Source organism: Sceloporus undulatus, chromosome 6, assembly GCF_019175285.1.
Source record: "Sceloporus undulatus isolate JIND9_A2432 ecotype Alabama chromosome 6, SceUnd_v1.1, whole genome shotgun sequence".
Classification (NCBI taxonomy): domain Eukaryota; kingdom Metazoa; phylum Chordata; class Lepidosauria; order Squamata; family Phrynosomatidae; genus Sceloporus; species Sceloporus undulatus.
The window spans coordinates 129,028,850-129,048,914 of record NC_056527.1 but is presented as its reverse complement, the minus strand read 5'-3'; the positions used below and the strand labels follow the sequence as shown (position 1 = coordinate 129,048,914).

The 20,065-nt window shown below is 41.7% G+C and overlaps 2 protein-coding genes across 3 annotated transcripts in view; one reads left to right on the top strand and one right to left on the bottom strand.

Annotated features, from left to right (window-relative positions):
- The window catches only part of GCK (glucokinase), a 29,491-nt gene extending 25,406 nt beyond the window's left edge, over positions 1–4,085 (bottom strand). Inside the window, exon 1 of one of the 2 annotated variants that reach the window (XM_042474719.1) lies at positions 3,934–4,085. In XM_042474719.1, the coding sequence (XP_042330653.1) occupies positions 3,934–3,978 (45 nt within the window). In that variant the 5' untranslated portion in view covers positions 3,979–4,085. Of the gene's footprint in view, positions 1–2,382; positions 2,508–3,933 lie in introns of those variants that run through there. The other variant, XM_042474718.1, reaches the window with a different exon arrangement.
- Positions 4,086–5,055: 970 nt separating this feature from the next.
- YKT6 (YKT6 v-SNARE homolog) lies at positions 5,056–19,104 on the top strand. The gene is made up of 9 exons (XM_042477033.1): positions 5,056–5,182; positions 8,443–8,536; positions 8,714–8,845; positions 9,938–10,020; positions 11,142–11,242; positions 12,308–12,412; positions 13,395–13,460; positions 14,934–15,035; positions 16,387–19,104. The coding sequence occupies exons 3-9, from the start codon at positions 8,742–8,744 to the stop codon at positions 16,420–16,422; spliced, it is 597 nt and encodes a 198-aa protein (XP_042332967.1). The 5' UTR covers positions 5,056–5,182; positions 8,443–8,536; positions 8,714–8,741; the 3' UTR covers positions 16,423–19,104.
- The last annotated feature ends 961 nt before the right edge of the window (positions 19,105–20,065 follow it).

The window sequence follows — 20,065 nt, the reverse complement described above, 5'->3', positions numbered from 1 at the left end:
TTCCTTTGTGACACTTTTCCTGCCAGACTGCCACACTCTTTTATCAAAGGCACAAGATCTCCCACTGGAATAAAAATTGTTCTTTTCCCTTGGCACAGTGCCCTAGTAGGGATAAATTAGTCCTTGGATAAGATACCCAACTTTATAAAATAGAACTGAGTTTACTAGGACTGGTGAATGTGTGTATGTGTGTTTTTAAATCTATTCATATCTAGTTTCCCTCCAATTAATTTAAGTTGGCATACTCCCTGCCCCCTTTTCCTAGTTTCATGGCTCAGTGGAAAGTCGAACCTGGATCTCTCAAGTGGAGAGCTGGGCAAAGACATTTTGCTGCCAGTTGCACTCACCCTTCTCCAGAGCCATGGTACCAAAAGCCTGTCAATCTTTTGGGCACCTGAGACAAAAAAATTACAAGTAACTTCCCTTAAGACGGGTTGTAAAATAACACATAAAATAATAAACTGATAATTTTTCTGCCCTTTCATTACATTCAAATTTTCAGCTTCTTGAGCTGGCCACTTCCCTGCTGATAGTAGAGCCAGCTACGACACTAAGATTACAGTCCTAGGTTAATAAGATCATGGAACTGAAAGGAAGAAGTACAGTCAAATAAACATCCCCAACCCAAAAGGGAAGGGACATTACTCCATGGTGCAGCCTTGCATCCCTGCTATTTCATTAAAAACAAAACAAAACAAAAAACAGCAGGGGGTATCCGTGTTTGCCAGAGTTGCTTCCAGACAATACAAGGCAAGTTGGACAACTGACCCTGCAGAGCATCTGACCATCAGAGTACTGAGCAAAACAGACCAATTGTTTAAAAGGATATCAGGCACCTGTGTCCCCAAAGCAGGAGGATCTGTCAACTTATAGCACAGCTTCTGTGCTACAAACACCTCTTGAAGATTCAAGGAAGGCAGACTCAAGAGAAAGTAACCATCACCATCTCTGACTCTCTGGTCAGCTTTGTCCTTCCTGACATGCAGGGGTACCTGCTGGATGTGAGCAAACCCTATGTGTTAGGATTGAATGCCTTCCACACTGCATAAAGTCAGTACTGCATAAAGATGCTTTTGCACATATTTATTTCCCGGTGGAGAATGTGGAACTTATTTAATAATGCAGTTACAAGTATTGTGTCTAATTTATTTTTCTTATACTTATGGTAGTCAAGAATGCTTCACTGTGGGTAGTAGTAATAGGCTAAGATACTAGTCTGAATAACCCAAAGTGTCCTCCCTCCTTGTCTACCTATCCTGCTCCCTCTGTGATGTAAGCTGATACTCTTAAGGTTGCTTCACATACTGATACAAGGACCAACAGAAAAGTTATTTTAACACATAGCAATGTTCTAACTCCCTGGTAATACAGTCCATATTACAAAGCACCAAGATCCAAAACATCTGAAGTACTGGAAACCAGCATCCATGAATATGTATGGCAACAAATATACACCACAAAACATTTGCATGGAAGGGAACCTGGTTGCCTTAAACTAGCTTTCCCAATGTAGTGTACTCCAGATATCTATCTATCTATCTATCTATCTATCTATCTATCTATCTATCTACTATCTAAATATCTATCTAAACAGCCAAGTTCTCAAAGAACAGCAGTGTTTAATGCAGGCTTTTCCCACTTCACTGGCGATAAGGTCATGAGAACTGTATTCCCCTATAGCCTCAGGCTTACCCAACTGTATGCAAATATTTATTTCTTTACCTTTATTTTTTACTTGTAGAATGATTAAATCACACACCACCACTGAGGAGATTAATAGGAATAGATGCAATGCCGCTGACATGTATGATTGGTTATTAAAGGATAGATAACCAAAATAACATTTTATCTTCAATCCTCTACAGCTGAGATATAGAGATTCTAAAAATCATTGCACTCCTTTTAGCACTGGGGCAGCATGTTAACCTCAGCAAAAATAGGAATCTGGCAAAGAAAAGAGGTCAGTGAGATAAGAAATCTAGTTTGCTATTTTACCTTCAAAGCATGGGGCCTTATGGTTTGCATGGTTTACTCCACTGGTAGGGTTGGCAGGTTGCAGTTCAGGGAGCAGATGTCCCTTTAAATTTTCAGATGCAGTCAAGAGAGTAAGGAGAGTATTTCCTACTTCTTATTTCTACCAGTTCCATTGGTCTCCTCACTTTCCCGTTCAAAACGAGGCACTGTAAAGTGTTACAGAAGATGGAGTCTAAGCAGAGGTCATAGCTGCCTTTTCTCCTGTATCGCAATACTTAAACCTGTATGTATGCTTTATGGCCTGGCAATCCTATCTAAGGTGAGCAAAAGCGGCCTTCCAAAAGCAAAGTTTGCATCCACTCAGGAAACTACCAGAAACAAAATGCAAAACCAAATATGAAACATTACCTTCTCCTTCTTGGAGCTGTCCATCCTAGCTCTGTGATCCAGCATTGGGGCAGCTGACAGCAACAACAGGAGGCAGCTCTCAAACCAGTCTCTGAGAAAGTGAGAAGACCCAAAGTTGCCTTCCTCCACCCCCAGCCCCTTTTCTTGCTAGGAGTTCTTGCTTGCCCTTGGCTGAATGGGCCGTCTTTCCTGTCACTGTTGAGGATATTCCACTTTCTGGGATTGTTTATTTCACATATAAGGTTGTTTCCTCTCCTTTTGAAGTTGAGTGGCATGTGACCAAATTTCCTCTTCTGCTTTACCTTTGGTCTCTGGATTTCTCCCTCTCCCAAAATGCGGTTTCTGGCTTTCCCTTCACTTTGTGCTTTCCTTGGTGGTATATTGAGAAGGAACGTCCATTCTGCGAGGGTCCGTTTTGTCGATCTGCATCTTGTCAAAGGCAACGCGACAAGGCCCTTCCCAGGGTGAAACGTATTCCCTTCCTCCCAGGTAACAGCGCATGGGAGCGTTGCGTATGTCTCTTTCCCACCCACCAACTTCCTCTCAATTCAGCTCCTCTTATGGACTCACCAGTATCTGTATTTACTTTATCCCTTGGTGACGCTCTCCCATTTTTGCCGTCTGCACAGTCTGCTTCCGGGGGTCTCAAAATGAACCTTTTATTGCCACGGCAATCAGAGAAAGCTTGTTGCAGCACCACCTAACTGGAGCCCCTCCTGCCCTCCTGGCCATTAAAGCTATCATGCGGAATACTGCTACCATGGGAATAGGGCTTAAAGTCAAACGGGCATAACAACTATATTATCTCTTTGTTGCTGCTACAGCAACCACTTCACCGAAGGGCTTAGCAACCTGTCCTGCTCCCATAGTGATGCTGGGTTGCAAAAACCCATTTCCAAGGGGCAAAAGGTTGGTCAAAAGGAGAAAAAAGAGAGGCAGGTGCTTCTTTAACCATCATGGGGAAACCAAAAAGATGAGAGAGTACTGAAGGACAGAGTGGCCACAGTTGCTAAGATGGAAGTGTCTCATCATCCCTTCTCCTCTCACTATTGACCACAAGAATGAACAACCTGAGTGATATCCACTGTGGTTGTGCTGATGCTATTGACAGGCATCAGGAGAGACCAATCTCTGAGTTCATTGGGTTGTGCTGAATCCCTGGGTTTCTCATTCAGACTGGTGCTAGGACCAAACCCTATTATCTACTAGTTAGTTGGTGTGCATAGAGACCAGGTATGTATTATATACATTACTGGCTAGCTAGAAAAAAAGATTTGGTAGCATTAAAAAAATGGAGGATCTCAATTCTCTATGGTTAGTTCAAATCAACATCTAACATCAGGAATCACTGGCTTTCCAGATGTTTTGCATAAGCACTCTTAACCATACTAGTGGGACATTGTTGGCACTCAAAACATCTGGAGGGCAAAAGTTTCCCAGAACCTTACATAATATTTCCAATTCACCGTATTTTGTGCTTCGCTATTGCTGTGATGACTTTGGTTACTCATAATTCCTGTCCAGCCTTTCGAATCTCTATTGGAAACTTACTGCCTCTCTCTTCTTTTGGCTGTGTGAGTTTTCTGCTCTCCTCATTGATTTTTGTCCACCTTTTCCTTTTCTGCTGTCATTTCATTGATCCTTCTCTGTCTCTCTGTCACTAGCCTTTGCTTGTTTCACTACCTTTCTTCTGAGCCTGTTTTCTTTTTCTCTGTTCTTTGAATCAAAAGTCACCCTATCTACCTGATTTCTTCCACTAGGTCTCAGCTTTTACTCTTTCTGGCTTCTCACCTCCCATAAATGTATATACATATGTATACACATACACAGAGGTGAAAAACCAGAATGTATAGTGTGTGTGCATACATCTCTTTGCTATGAAAGGGAAATACGCTTCTCCCTCTGTATTCGTTAGGATCAGGGGCACAAGACCCCTGTGGATATGGAAAAACCACAAATAACAAAAACAACAAATTTTTACCTGAGAGGACACCTCTCTAGGAATCTCTAGGTCCTCCAGTGCAACTCTATGATCAACATCCGACAGATATTGACCATAGAGTTGCGCCGGAGGAGCCACAAATGCCTAGTGGAGGGTCCTCTCTAGGAATCTCTAGGCCTTTCAGTGCAACTTTTTAGTTTAAGTTGACCATAGAGTTGCACCGGAGGACCTAGATATTCCTAGAGAGGACATATTAATCAAATCTGTGAATAATCAAATCCGCAAATATGGAGGGACGAGCGTATTAGTAAACTGCCCTTTTCTACATCCAAACCAGCCATGCTACTACCTCTATCTATGAGACTGAATAATGCACATTGGAATAAAATAATAATAATAATAATAATAATAATAATATGATGGTCTCTGGAGCAGCAAGCTTGTTTTCTGCTGCTCCAGAGAACAGGACTCAGGAACAATGATTCCAGCTACAGGAAAAGAAACTCCAGCTCAACATTAGAGCTGTTTGATAAGCAGAGGCTGGATGGCCATCTATTGGGGATGCTTTGATTGACAGTTCCTGCACTGCCTCCCTTTCCAGGCGGGGCTCCACTAGTGACGTCACCACGGGGCTCCACCTCCTCCTCTTCTTCAGTTCTCAGCGCCCCCTGGCGGCTGATATAGAAAAAGAACGTCCTCCGCAGGACCACTCTAGCCGTCTCCTCTATGGTCGTTGAGTTGGCAGCACTTCCGGCGCCGAGGTCTGTACTTCCGGCTGAAAGGTCTGGGCGGATTCCGGTTGGGGTCCGAAGTGACGTGGAGAGAGAGGCCGGACGGAGCGGCGCCGGCTGGGCTCCGGTGAGGAAGAGCGGGCGGCAGAGGGACGGGATCCGGGCGGAGGGAGTGTCTTGGCGGGAGAGCGGCAGGGAAGGGCCCGGGGCGCTCCTCCTCCTCCTCCTCCGCCGTTGCTCTTCCCTTCTGCCCAGGCTTCAAAGCCCCGGCAAGAGGCATTAGAGGATGGCAAGCAGGAAGCAGCAGTCAGTCACGGCGCTGCCTCGCCCTGCCTACAACGCCCCGGCTGTGTAGGCCCCTTAACAAAACCCACCACTGATGGCTTCGCATTGGCCAGCCGAAAGGCTTTTGGAGCTCCAGGGGTTTCTTCGTCGTCAGGGAAGGCGTTTACAAACCAAGCAGGAGGAAGGGAAACACAGTTGGAGACGCTACTCAGAGCGCTCTGCCTAAAATGCCAAATCATAGTATAATCATGGAGTTGGAAGAGACCCCAAAAGGGCCCTGATCCAGTCCAACCCCTTTATTCTGCCATGCAGGAACTCCCAGTCAAAGCATCCTATTGACAGATGGCCATCCAGCCTCTGTTTAAAGACCTCCAAGGAGGGAGGCTCCATTACACTCCGAGGAAGAAGCTCTTACTCTCAGGAACTTCCTCCTAAGGTTGAGCTGGAATCTCTTTTCCTGGAGCTTGCATCCATTGTTCTGGGTTTTGTTCTCTGTAGCAGCAGAAAACAAGCTTGCTTCCCCCTCAATATGGCATCCCTTCAAGTATTTAAACAGGGCTATCATCATATCACCCCTTAACCTTCTCTTCTCCATTCTTAACATCCCCAGCTCCCTCAGTCCTTCCTCAGAGGGTTTCATGGCTTCCAGACCCTTCACCATTTTAGTTGCCCTCCTTTGGACACATGGCTCCAGTTTCCCAACATCCTTTTCTAATTGTGGAGCCCAGAACTGGACACAGTGTTATTCCAGGTGGGGCCTGACCAGAGCCGAATACAGCGGCACTATGACTTCCCTTGATCTAGACACTATACTTCTATTGACGCAGCCTAGAATCGCATTGGCCTTTTTAGCTGCTCCATCACATTGCTGACTCATGTTTCAGCTTGTCATCTACCAAGACTCCTAATTCTCTTTCTCAGTTACTGCCATCAAACCAGAAGCTATCTGTGCATTTCATTTTCCCCCTAACCTTACATTTATTTATCTGTGTAGAAATTAATTTTGACCCAGCTTTCTAATCTGTTAAGGCCATTTTGACTTTTCAAAATGAAAGCGTTTTGAAATGTTTGCTGCTGCTGCTCCAGAAACAAGGCCATGGGACTGAGAGTCCACCTAAACATTAGGGCAAATGCCTTGATGGTGAGAGGCGTCTGGCAGTTGAATACGCTACCTTTAAGTATTGTGGAGTCTCCTCCTTTGGAGGTTTTAAAGCAGAGCCTGGATGGCTATCTGTCATGACTGCTTTGATTGTATTTTCCTGCATGACAGAATGGGGTTAGACTGGGTTGGATGGCCCTTGCAGTCTCTTCCAACACTATGATTCAAAGCCATTGGAGCCAATTATCTCTGTTTGCATTCATGAGTCATGTGTTGTGTAGTTAGATACAAAGCTGTATTTGAGTTTATGTCCCAAAGAATGAAATGTAGTTAGGAGATTTCAGAAAGATATGGTCAGAGGCGTGTAACTAAATTTCATGTTTTGCAGGAATGGTACACTAAGCATGAAAGAAGCGATTAACCCAAGGCCAGACGTGGCAGACAGTTTGGTTTTTAAAAAGTTAAATTAAGGACTGTTCCAGACTGCCAAAATAAAGCTGCTTCTGGTCTCTTTGGAGGTATGCTGTTTAAATGATGCATGCATCCTAAGAATCCAGAAGCTGCACCAAAGCTGCACTCCAGTGCTTAGGAATGGAGTGTGGCTTTGGCGCGACCTCCGGACTCTTAGGACCCATGCATCATTTAAATAGCATGCCTCCAAAGAGACCTGAAACAGCTTTATTTTGGCAGTCTGTAACAGGCCTAAGTTAACAACCTTTCATTTTCACTTGTCAGTGTTACCTATATCCAAGCCAAGGCTCCGTGGGATTCAGCCACAGAAACTGTCCTATTTGTAATACTACTGGGATCCAAAAAGAGGAGTGTGTGAGGTTAATCTTTGTATCGCAGTAGTTGCTACACATGCACACACATACACAAAAATACAGAGGAAAGCAGTGGGAAATGATGGAGCAAAAAACCATGAAGATAACTGGAGGTGATCTGAAAAGCTACAATAGATTATGTGCAGTTCTCAAAGGTATCTGTGATAAGCACAGTGATGCTTCGCAATACCCATAGTGATAGCTGCATTCTGTAATGTATGTTTTGTACTTGTGATTTATGTCATTTTAGCTCCACCGTAGATAGTTTTGTTTACCTCACACACAGACTTAACAACTGAGGATAATTATTTCACGCATCTGATGAAATAATAGGCTCTAGTCTGTGACTGTTTGCCTTCCACATCTCCTCAGAAAAAGTTGCACAAGTATTATCTGTCACTTAAAAGAGTAGCAGCTTAGAGACCAATTCTATGCATACTTGACTCCTAAATAAGTGTTTATTTGATTCTAGTTGGAATTACTTTAGACACTGAAATGTCTAAAACATCCAATTTGTTTCTGAGTCTAAGCATAACTCTCTTTACAGATCCAGAATAAAATACCGATTTAAAACTATACAGGATATTTTTAGAAAGACTATGGGGTTGAGCTGAAGGTCTAAAAGCAACGTAGAATAGAAATGTAGATAGATGTACAAATAATGTTTTAAAAGGTTCCATTGCTGAAACTTTGGCCTGTTACAGACTGCCAAAATAAAGCTGCTTCGGGTCTCTTTGGAGGTATGCTATTTAAATGATTCATGGGTCCTAAGAGTCCGGAGTTCGCGCCAAAGCCATACTCCATTCCTAAGCACTGGAGTGCAGCTTTGATGCAGCTTCCGGATTCTTAGGATGCATGCATCATTTAAACAGCATACCTCCAAAGAGACCCGAAGCAGCTTTATTTTGGCAGTCTGTAACAGGCCATAGATCTACATTCATCTCTGAAATGTACTTGTAGTTTCTGTGGCCTTTTGCTCATGGACATTGTGTTCATGCTTTGTCCAGCCAGAAAAACAAAATAAGTTGCACATCTCAGTTTAATTCAAAGCGGCACAAAGAGGAGGGTTTGTTCTTTTAAAAAGTAGGCTTCTGATGACTACTTGATTTTATACCTGGACTGTTGGATCTCTCTTTGTGAAGTCAGTGTACTATATTGAGCATATCTCTTCAATTGTAGGGCATCAGAGATTTATTGCCAAGGAAGATTTTGTCAAGCTATTCATACTTATGTGCATATAAGCCTCACTGACAGCAACAAGATTTACTTCCAGGTAAGTGCACATAGGATCATGGCATAAACGTTCAGCTTCCCTTTGCTTCATGTGTATTCCTGTTTGTTATTAGCCTGTATAATTATCAACACATTTTGATATTTATAGTGTATTCTCATTTCTCTTTACTTTTAAGCTTATTCATTTTTGTCTATCTGCTTTTTCTTCCTTCACTAGAATCAGAGAAGGTTAAATAAAAAGAAGGATGAAGCTTTACAGTTTAAGTGTCCTTTACAAAGGTGATCCAAAAGTGCATTTACTGAAAGCTGCCTATGATGTGTCATCATTTAGCTTTTTTCAGAGATCCAGGTATGATGAAAGCAGTTTACTTTTTTATTACCATGGCAAAGGTTGTGATAGGCCCAGCAACTATGATCTTGTTTTAAAGAATGCCTCGTCTCAATTTGATGTAATGGTTTAAAAGTTTAGATTCTTGTGTCAATCTTAACAGAGGCACTTTATCCACAATGTTTTGTGTGTGTGCCCCCATTTTGCTAGCGGGATATAAAACTGCTTTAAATAAACTCATCTGTCTATTCATATGGCCCACTAATTGTATTTGGTGATGTTAATTATTCTCAGCTAAATGTTCCGATGGTCTTGTACTACTTTAAATTTGGCCTCTGAGTACTAGGGCCATTTTGCCACAAAACTATGTTTGAAAATAGAATAGCTTCTGGTTGGAGTGGGGAAAGGGTGACCTATGACACCCAGAACCCTCTCAATACATATTTCAAAGAGCCAGTTGAGCCTCCCAGGTGGCCCAGTGGGTCATTTCCCATCTTTTTTGCCATTCCTGGCCTATTGCAGGCACAGGGGAGGTTGCCATTTCCCAACAATTGGATGTAACTGCAACAGAAAGAAGTCTTATCTGTGCGTAAAACAGGTTCGGAGGAGAATGGTTTACTCTGTAGAGGAAATGATGGTGTGTTGAGGAGAAAACTGGAGTGTTACTAATGGGCTGTGGTGGGTTGGAAGGGCAGGGGAGGCCTAGTAGGGGTCATGAAAGGAATGGCCTCTGGAAATTGTATATTGCTAATCCAGAGTATGAAATGAAAATTGCTGCAGACTTTCAAAGTCCATTTTTCTCTGCTCATGGATTTCCTTGCACATGTTTGTTACCACACAGCTTTAGCTACAGTTAGATACAAAATTCACAGGTAGAAGCTTACTCCTGGTTGACAACAATTGATACTTACTTCTGAAGGGTTGTGGATCTGGAACCTGTTCTTGAAAAAAACAACACCTCCTTTAAAAAGTCAAATCTCACTTTTGTTTTGCATTGAGTTTACTGCAGTGCTGTTAGTAAAATTGCCTTTCTCGTTGTAGTCTTTGTGGCTCTACAATCTATTTGGTGAACACAAGACTATTTAGTAATTAGGGACTTCTTTGTTTTCCCAGTGTTCAGGAATTCATGACCTTCACGAGTCAGCTGATAGTAGAGCGTTCGGAGCATGGTAGTAGAGCCTCTGTGAAGGAACAAGGTAAGAGTACAATTCAATACAAATGTATCTTTGCAAGCATTCCCAGACATAGAGCTTGGAGGCGAGTCTTAGAGCACTAGTATTAATGTGGCAGCTGTTTCTCTAGCAGAAATAGAGCACTTTATTCAATTAATTAAATATTTCAATCTCATCTTATATCATGGGTTGTAAATTCAAATCAATAACACCATTTAAAGAGATAAAAATCTATTAAAAAATTTAACTAGTTAAAACAGCATGAAAGGTTATAACACTTTAAAACCATGTATAGGTTTTAAACATTGGGGAAGAAACCATTTTAGACTCCAAGGGCTTTAATACAAAGTCATTTTTAAACTTTGTACCAAAATGAAATCGATGGTCATGGCTGCCAGACCTCCAGAATGTATTAGCTGAGCATCTACATGTTTTGTTGGCTTCTCTAGATTGAATTATTTTCGCCTTAGATTGATTGGCAGAATTAGTTGAGTTTTAAAGCATCTTTTAAGTGCATCATCTGATATATACATTTGTTTAAAAAAACAAGCCTCTGGAAAGCTGGATGTTGCCGTCTGAGTTACAGGCCATGTCATCCAAGCATGACATAATCCTTATTTGGTGAGGCATTAGAAATATGTAGTTATAAAAATACTGTCATGGAAATGCACCACAGATTGATATTACTTTGGGTAACTTCAGTTGCTTCATCTTGATCACATTGGTCTTTGATTTAAGGCAGGTTCTCGTTTCTTTATAGTTATATATTTAAAATATTTATTTATTGCTAGTCAGGAGCCTTCAAAACTAAACTGTAACTCATGCTGTAGGTGGCATATTCTTTCTCCTAAGTGACTTTTTCTGTTATGTATCCTATGTAATGGTACATAAATATGATTCTTTTCCCTTTTGTTTCAAGAACATCATAGGAGTGCAGTGGGGTAATTTCATAATAGAGCTCATACATTCACAATGTACTTGGCTCTAGAATATCATAATCTGGGTGTGCATGCTGAAATGGGGTGTCCCCAGACAGATCTGTTATTTGCCTCTGACTCTTCTTTATTTTATTTTATTTTTGCAAATACTAAGACATTTTGTATGAGAAGAGGTGTAATTTCCCCCCTGCTTTCTCTCTCCTTCAGAATACCTCTGCCATGTCTATGTGAGGAATGATGGGTTGGCTGGAGTAGTGATTGCAGACAATGAGTATCCATCCCGAGTCTGTTTCACATTGTTGGATAAAGTAAGCACCAGCTTGTAGTGGGATGATTCCTGTCTCTGTAAATGAGCTGCAGCAGAGCAAACAAAAATTCTAGTGTGGTTTCAAAAGCTGAAAGTCTATTAGACTTTTGATGAAACATTGCCTCAGTGTGGGATATCACATCAAACCATGATTTGGTTTCAGAATCCAAGCCTAATGCTGATCCAAAGTGATACTGACAAGACAGTTTAGGAGGGATGAGCATGTATGATAGTTTAGGAACAGGGATTGGGGGTAACAGATTTAAGGCAGCAGTATTTGTTCAGTTGGCTGTTGGCCAGATCCATTTAGGAGAGACAAGAGTGGTATGGGGACAAAGTGGGTTTGGCAACAAAACAGTGGGCTTACTCCCCCCTCTTGTTTTCTTCCCAGTTCTGTCTAGAACTTGCAGCCCTGTCCTACTGAAGCCATAGCTTGATGTTCCAGTCCCATTTAGAGCAGGCTTGCTCTTTATCCTGGCACATCCAATTCAGCTGAATCTGTTAATTTCCATCTCCAAGGTGCAATAGCCTCTGGAGAAGCCACTGTGGCTATAAATGTAACTTATTTATTAGCCATTATACAAACCATTGTTTGAAGTAAGTTGCCAATCAAGCTTTCACAGTTCAAATACAAGCCCACTTTTCTTGAAGTGATGTCTGAATTGGCACAGCCATTTTCTTTCCTTTTCTAAGGTAGAATTGTTTTGTTGTTGTTATATGCATTGAAGTCGTATCTGACTTACGGCGACCCTAAAGCAAACCTATCATGAGGTTTTCTTAGCAAGATTTATTCAGAGGAGGTTTGTCATTGCCTTCCCTTGAGGGTCAGAGCATGTGACTTGCCCAAGGTCACCTAGTGGGTTTCATGGCCAAGCGGGGAATCAAACCTGGGTCTTCAGAGTCACAATCCAACACTCAAACCACTATGTCACGCTGGCTCTCAAAATAGAACTACCCCTTGTTTTATTTCATCTATGGGCTTTATAGAATTAAATACTTGCCTTAAATCCTGAAGTCGATGGAAGTGAAAAGGAAAGTGAGTTCTCCTTTTTACTTTGTATTAAAGGTACTAGATGAATTCTCCAAGCAAGTCAGTAGGATAGACTGGCCTTCTGGAACCCCAGCAACAATAAACTACACAGCATTGGATGGCTACCTTAGTAAATATCAGGTATGGATGGTCTGAATTAGACTGTTGACAGAGAAGAAGCGCTAAGGGAGTGCAGTATATGAAATGTGAATCTTACTTGGTTTTCTCTGCGTAGACCCAATTAAATTTGAGCAGAAGGGAAAATAACTTACAGACTACCACCGTCATCTAAAGGTTGAGATGTGATTTGTGTAGTTTGGTGTAACTGGACTAACTCACTTTCCTGATGCTTTTAAAATGTGGAAATAAAACCCTAATTTGTGATATCCAGTGGCTTGCTTGAAAGGTCATATCTCCCCATATGTACCTTCCAGAGTTTTAAGATCATCAGTGGAAAACTTTTTCTCAGGGCTGAAACAGAAAGCCAGGTTGGGGTTGTGGCAACTGCACGCTACACTCCCAACCCAGCTGCTTGTTGACGCAAAAAGCGGCAGAAAGCCACTCCTTTTTGAGCCGGCAAAATGCTAGCTTTTCCACCGCTGCTGAGGCTTTGTGGCGCTCCTGTGGCGTGCAGCATCTAAATGCCATGCTGCAGGAACACCACAAAGCTGCCCGCCGTGTGGTCAGGCAGGCGGCTTCCTGCTGGCTTGGGGGATGTGATGTCTGTTTCGCCCCTCAGTCTCGCCACCACCATAGGCTTGCTTGGTAAGCATACAAGAGAGAGCCTTCTCAGTTGCTGCTCCCACCCTCTAGAACCCCCTTATGCAGGAAGCTAGGCTGCCCCCTCCCTGCTTCCCTTTTGCCAGCAAGCAAAAACATTTTTATTTAAGTAAGCTTTTACCACTTAAGGAGGAATTTTTTTTAATTTAAATGTATGTTTTATTTGTTTTTAACTTTTGTATGATTTTTAATCAGTTTTATAGTGTTTTAATGTGTTTTAAATTGGTTTCAAAACTTTTTGTAAATATATTTTTGTTTGCTGTTATGGAAGCCATCTTGGGATAAAGTAAATAAATAGTTTGGCTGCAGTTTGCTGAAATAAAATCCTGTATTACTTTTTCAGAACCCTCGTGATGCAGACGCAATGACAAAAGTGCAAGCAGAACTGGACGAGACCAAAGTCATTCTTGTAAGGGAGCTGCTGCTTTAAACACAGCATGAAAACTAAACTGGTTTGGGGAAGACTTTGTCATGACCATTTTTATAATGAGCGTGTTTGGTAGAAATTTAGGACGCACTTTTTCTAGATCCCCACAACAGAGTGAATTTCGAGCAGTTTGTGACATAAATATTCAGAGTCAAGACCTTCAATGCTATAAAAGCAAATCTCCCTCTTTCCTTTGAACAAATGTACTTCATTCCAAACTAAGTGGAGTCTTGTATGAGTTTGGGTTCATGGGAGTATCTGGCTCCTAAATCAGTTTTTATATTTCTCTGAGTGGAATGGAAGACTTGGAGATAAAAACTTGATGCAGTCATATTAAACTAGTTCATCATGATTGTTGCCATGGCTGTAAACACTTTTGCTGGTAGTTATGGTGTCATCATTAGCTGAGTGCATCTTTAATAACAAGCCAAGTTCTCCTTGGGTTGTGGAGTAAAGCCGATTTGTATATCCTAATTTGAGCTCTTCCCCTAGATTTGCCACCTCTGCAAATATGACTTCCGCTCAGAAATTCAAATGCAAATATTGTTTCCACAACTTCTCAGTGCACACTTGGCTTTTCCACCAAGTATGTGCATAAATTGCTATAATATAGGCTGGAATCCTGTTGATGACACATGCTCATGAAATTTGAGGTTACATGAGTTCACATCTTTTTTCAGATGTTGTGAAAGGACCTGCCCTCCACAGAAGGCAGCTCTGAAGTACCTAAACACAGTGCCACAGGCATTTTGTGGCTAGGGCAGTATGGAAGGCACCCATAGCAGGGTTTGGCTGTGACCTGTGAATAGTGATTAGCGATTAGCGATTTGTGAATGTAATGGCAGCTTTATCTATCAACTTCCCACCTGCATCTGCATGCTGCCCTGTTGTCTCCACCTTAGCCACTTATTGACTGCAGCAGCATGTTGTGAAACTTTAAAGCTGCCATCAACAGTAGGTTGGGGCATGGAACTGTGGAGCTAGGAGGTTTTGCTCCACTTGGGCAATGAAAGATTACATCTCAGAATCTTCATTTTGCATATTTAACCTTCCTATGCTAATGAAGTTGCTGTGGGCCCCAGCAACTTCAAATTTCAAACAATATATTTGAAATATTTAGATTAACTACAAAAAATCAAACCCAAACTGTTTCATACCACATGTATTGTTTAATAACTATGGAATTGGAATTGGAATGAATAAATATTTATAGTGGTGGTGGAAAAGCTGTTGGTCTGTGTGAGAGCCAGGTGTATGCAGTGTGCCAAGTGCTAGCATGTCGACTTGCTGAAGTTAGAGGGGATGGAAAAAGCTTGGATAGTCAGGCAGTGGAAACTGCTGTGGTCATAGACATACTGATTATGTACTCATTGTTTGCAATGGCTCATGCAGCTGGGTTTATAAGGATTATAACGCCCAGTCTTCCTCATTCATCTTTGTTTTTCCCCCACTTAGCACAATACAATGGAATCCTTGTTAGAACGAGGAGAGAAACTGGATGATCTAGTGTCCAAATCAGAAGTTCTTGGAACTCAATCAAAAGCCTTCTATAAAACTGTAAGTATCTTCTAGCCGTAGACCTGTCATACAGTATAAATATATCTTTCTTAGACAGTAGCTGTGGGTTAGTCAGCTCAGGAAGACTTTTGAGAATTCTTGGAAATGGTTCATGGAACCAAGTGCTGTGAGACACCTGCCATGTAGTGGTTTAAGCCTGAGGAAAATTAGCATACTAACTCATCCTTGGGTTTATTGCTGTCCCTGGATCTACAAAGCACTCATTCCTGATTTTGTAATGTTGTTTAAAAGCTTGACAACAGATACACTTGAGTAGAGTTGAACTTTTGTAGACCAATAAGGTTGGATCACTTGAAAAAGCTCTTTTATACTTGGAGAGGAGCAAGTTTGGCTGCCTTTTAATGTTTGGGAAATGAGTACAGCACCTTTACCAACTGGTGCCCAGTGGTTCTTTTGGATTTCAACACCAGCAAACACGGTCAGTAGGTGGCCATTGCAGTTATAATCCAGAACTTGAGGGTGGGGGCAACAGAGGGGGGAAAGCTGCATTGGGGCATTGAATATAGCCATTTTTGTATGTCAAAGAACAAATCTGGTATTAAAGTTCTATCTCTTTCCTGTGTTAATATAACAGCTATTGATGCAAGGGATTTCAATAGTAGGTGGCTCAAGGGTTCAACCCTTTTTTAGAATCCCCAGCAGCAATAACCATGTTCCACAGTGTTGGAAAGGGAGAGGAGTGGCAGTGAATTCATGGCCCAATCTATGTATTTACTCTGCAGTGATATTTTCATAGCAGATGGAACAGAGTCGTGAGCTGTCAGATTATTGTAGAATGTAGGACAAACATCTAAAACTGAGGACATTCAAGAGCAAGAAAGTGTTGAATTCCAAGCTTAATTCCATTGTTTTTGGAATTATCAGTTCAAACTTCATTTATAATATTCCAATCTTTATTTATAATATTCCAGATAGACCAAAATAAAGCTGCTTCAGGTCACTTTGGAGGTATGCTGTTTAAATGACACCCGCATCTTAAGAGACCAGAAATTGCACCAAAGCTGCACTCCAGTCCTTAGGACTGGAGCATGGCTTTGTCACGGCTTCCGGCACATTCATCATTTAAACAGCATTCCTCCAAAGTGATCTGAAGCAGCTTTATTGTGGCCTGTCTGTTCGGGCCCATTGCTGGGATGAGAAAAGTTTGCTATTCAGAGTTTCTTCTTTGTCGCCTATGGCTGGTTCAGTTAACTTTGCAGTGAATGAACAGTGTTGCTGTTCTGATCTTTCCACACCACAAAAGTGACTTCTAAGGAGGCTTCATAGTTGAAAGCTACAAGCTTGTAAATGGATGTATCGCTTATTGTTCTTCTTTTAAATGATCTTTCAGGCCCGCAAGCAGAACTCGTGCTGCAAGATCATGTGACCCCCATTGGCTGTGACCCACCACATACTCTGGACTATCAGGCTTTCCCAGAACAAGACAGTAAGAAGATGAACCCCAATACTACCTACAGTGACAGTCCATGTTTCCAGATTTTTAATCACCTTGGCCAGACTGGGTGCATGGAATGGGATAGCATATTGCGGGTTATGAATTTAAAGCAATTTTTTATTTCTTTCTCTTGGAAAGGCGTCATCTTGGAAAAGATGTTTGTATTATATGGGGTTAGAAATATACTGACTTTTCCCACTCCTAACAAAGGGGCTCTTGTTCTAGCAGTCTGATTGATTGTTGGACTCTGTGGGGCTGTTTGATTCTTTCTGAAACCTACAAGCAAATGTGGACTCAGACTGCACCTGTTGCTATTTACTGATGTAAACTAACTAAACAGTTTGCCCATCTGAAGGTTGTGAGCTGGTATGAAGACCCAATTTGCCAGTCTTGGCACTTCTTTAAATGGTGGTGGTGATTTTCCTTGTATACTGAATGTTGTAGAAGGAAGGCAGAAGCAATCCTAACATCCTCAGCCCTTTCTGACTTTCCCTTGGAACACTTGTGGACAGACATACTAGTTAAAAAACCTTGCATAGCTTGAGAAATGGTTCTGCTTTATAATTGACTGGAAGAGCTCCATAGAAGTGAGGAAAGAGATTTCTAGGGAGAGCATGGCTTTGTGAAATTGCTTGAAATTGAGTTCTTCTGTCTCAAGCTGGGTAAGTTTTCCTATCTTGGGGTTATATTTGTGAAGGACACGAGCAGCTTTTGAGAGCTGATTTTCTCACCCAACACTGTCACCAAGCACAGGATTTATTTAAGAAGGCATAATGTGGCACCACTTACTGGAAATCTGGCATTTTCAGTTGGTTAGCCATGGGACTGGTCATATTTTTTGTATGTGATTTGTGTTTTGTTACACTCCTCTGGATGATGTGAAAGGGCTGTTTCACAGTCTAGCTATCTCTTTTCACTGACAACTTTGTGTTATGGCTGCTGTTAAACAGAACGTTTGCCATAGTATTAACTGGTAGCCATTACTTAAGAACACTGTGCTGTTGCCCAGAAGCACCATCTGCTGCTTTGCACTCAGAGCTGTACCAGTCTTGTGGAGTGTGACTTTTCCTATATTGGGTGTAAGTGTGTTAGCTGCTAAAGTTGTGCATCTTGGTGTTGTCTCGTGATGTTCTCAGCTGGATGTTATGTTCCCCCCAGAGAGTTCAAAATTGCTGGCTAGTTTTGTGTAAGTGTAGAAAATGTTGTTACTAATGCTCTTGTTTCAGTGGTGCCTGAAATTTGAGGCACATTCTGTCATGGAAGGCAGGGATGTACTGGTCTCCAGCTGCAGGTTCCCCCTTACCCCTACCCCATCTTGCCTTTTCCTACCGCAGCTGTGGTGGATTTGTATTTGACAAGGGGCCCTGAGTGATGCAGTTCTTGTAGCCAAGTCAAAAGAAATGCCACATGGTGCTTTTGTATATTAATAGGTTTGTGGAGAAAAGAGGCACTTGATGCTTGTCTTATTTGCCCAGTTAAAATGACAAACACTTGCCTTTTAGAGTCAGTGGAGAACCTGTGTTCCTCTAGGTGGTGTTGGAGCCTCCAGGCCCTTCTAGCCTTAGTCAGCATGGCTAGTAGTCAGGGTAAGAGATATGGGCCATCTACATCTGTGGGACAACAAACTCCCCTCCCCAGTTCCAGGTAGTATTTTTGAATTAATACAGCTGGTGTATTATGGAGAGGAACATGGGAAATTGAGGAGGGTCTTTCCTGGCTGCATTACTTTGTAACAAGCAATATACTAAAGATGGCAGATGCCCAGATATCTAAAAATGGCCTGACCAAATCAGGCTTATTGAGTGCAATTTGATTTGTAATGTTCACTCCTTTTTTTTTCTTCTTTTTTTTATGGCATTCGATTGTCTCAGTTCCCCAATTGAAGGCCTCTTGCAATTTATAAACACACTCCAAGCTTGGAACTGAAGGCAGGATATGGGGCAAGTGAGAGCCCCAGGGTTTTAAGACCTTTCTGTTATCTGAAATGACTTGTTATCTGAATGATGGTGGGGTGCAGCTTGTGAACTGACAGCTTGGTTGCACTTACTTGCTCTCTGTGCCCTTCCTGGGAAGGAATTTGGCCCAAGAGCACACCTTGGCCAATTGAAGACTTGAATCTTATGCAGAGGCTGTATTGACAGAACTGATGCAGCACCCTTGTAGGTGCCAGCAATCACCAGCCTTAATTTTTCTTTCCTTTTCCCATCTCTGCTTCAAATGTACCTGAGGGCAGTTGGGTTTTCTGTAAAGTCCATTTCTGTTGCAGTCAGTTTCCTTTGGGTGATTGCTTTGATCCTAATGAGCTCTCCTAACAAGAGAGGCTGAGTAGAAAACTGCAGTGGGTTAGTTCTGTAAATACTTACTATAGGAGAGAATTTGGTCATTTTAAAAATGAAAATGGACTGCAGAGACTTACCCAGAGAAATGTAGAGCAAACTAATTAGTTATGTTTTTTGTCCCCCAGCTTCACTTGCACCCATCTGTTCCTACCCTCTTCCTTCTTTCTAATGTGGGAGCTTTTACTAAAGATTGTATTTTAATAAATATTGCTTAACTTCTCTATGTACTGGATTATATCTATGTGGATAAAGTTATCACTTGAACATTTAAAAATGGTTGTGGCTCATCTTATACATGCAAGAATCTTTAGGTTATAGCACTTGCAATCAGTGTTTGCTGTTGCATGTCTTGGGGTCATTTCTTTTTTTTTAACCTATGGTGACCCCAAGGCAAACCTAGCACCAGGTTGAAGATCTCCCCTTTTCATTGCAGCCTCTTGCACCCAGGAGTCCTCCATTGGTAACTAGTTGCTGGGCACCACCTCTTACCCAAGTCTCTTCAACCTAACATGTCTCTTTCAAATGTACACGGACCTTGTATTGCCTTATGTATAGAGGACAAAGTGAGTAGCAAACTTTCCTTTAAGAAGAAAACACTTTGGGTGGGACATTAACATTCTGAAAGCTCAATATAGCCAAAAGAAACTTCAGCAACACTTTTGTCCCTTTTTTGTGTTTTTTTTTTATTTGCAGTTTCCCGAGACAAAAACAAAGTCGGAATCATTTTTACACTTACAAGGCTCAGAAAGAAAAGACAGTGAAATGGCAAGAAAAAGAAAGGGAGAGTTAAGTCAGAAAGAGGAAAAGATCCACCAGCATTCATGGGACAGACTAACAGCTCAGCTTTGCTTTTAGTTCTCATAGATATAGATATATATAGATTTTTTTTTCTCTTTAAAGGTCATGCAAAAGAAAATACAACCCCCTCCCCTAGTCCAAAAATACCCCCAGCAACGCACTTAGTTCCATAGTAAACAAGGTGAACATCAAAGGGGAGGAGGCCCTGGTACATTAATGTTTAATAATGAAACACCTGTTTCAACATGCGGCTTGTAATTTTTTTTCATATACATGGATGTAGAGACACTTCTCAAGCTTGTCTTCCACAGAAACCATACAAGCATATTATATTATGCCCCCGTATGTGAATTCTCACTCTTTGCATGTTTATTCGGATACCCACCTCCCCTGTTTCCAACCCCTCCCCGGAAAAGAAATGCAGAAATAAAGGTGCT

Bases quoted from the DNA above. Each gene is read 5' to 3' on its own strand.
- YKT6 (XM_042477033.1), top strand. From the start codon at position 8,742: ATGAAGCTTTACAGTTTAAGTGTCCTTTACAAAGGTGATCCAAAAGTG. The intron at 8,846-9,937 runs GTATGATGAAAG...TTGTTTTCCCAG, and splicing joins AGCTTTTTTCAGAGATCCAG to TGTTCAGGAATTCATGACCT. The intron at 15,036-16,386 runs GTAAGTATCTTC...ATGATCTTTCAG, and splicing joins CAAAAGCCTTCTATAAAACT to GCCCGCAAGCAGAACTCGTG.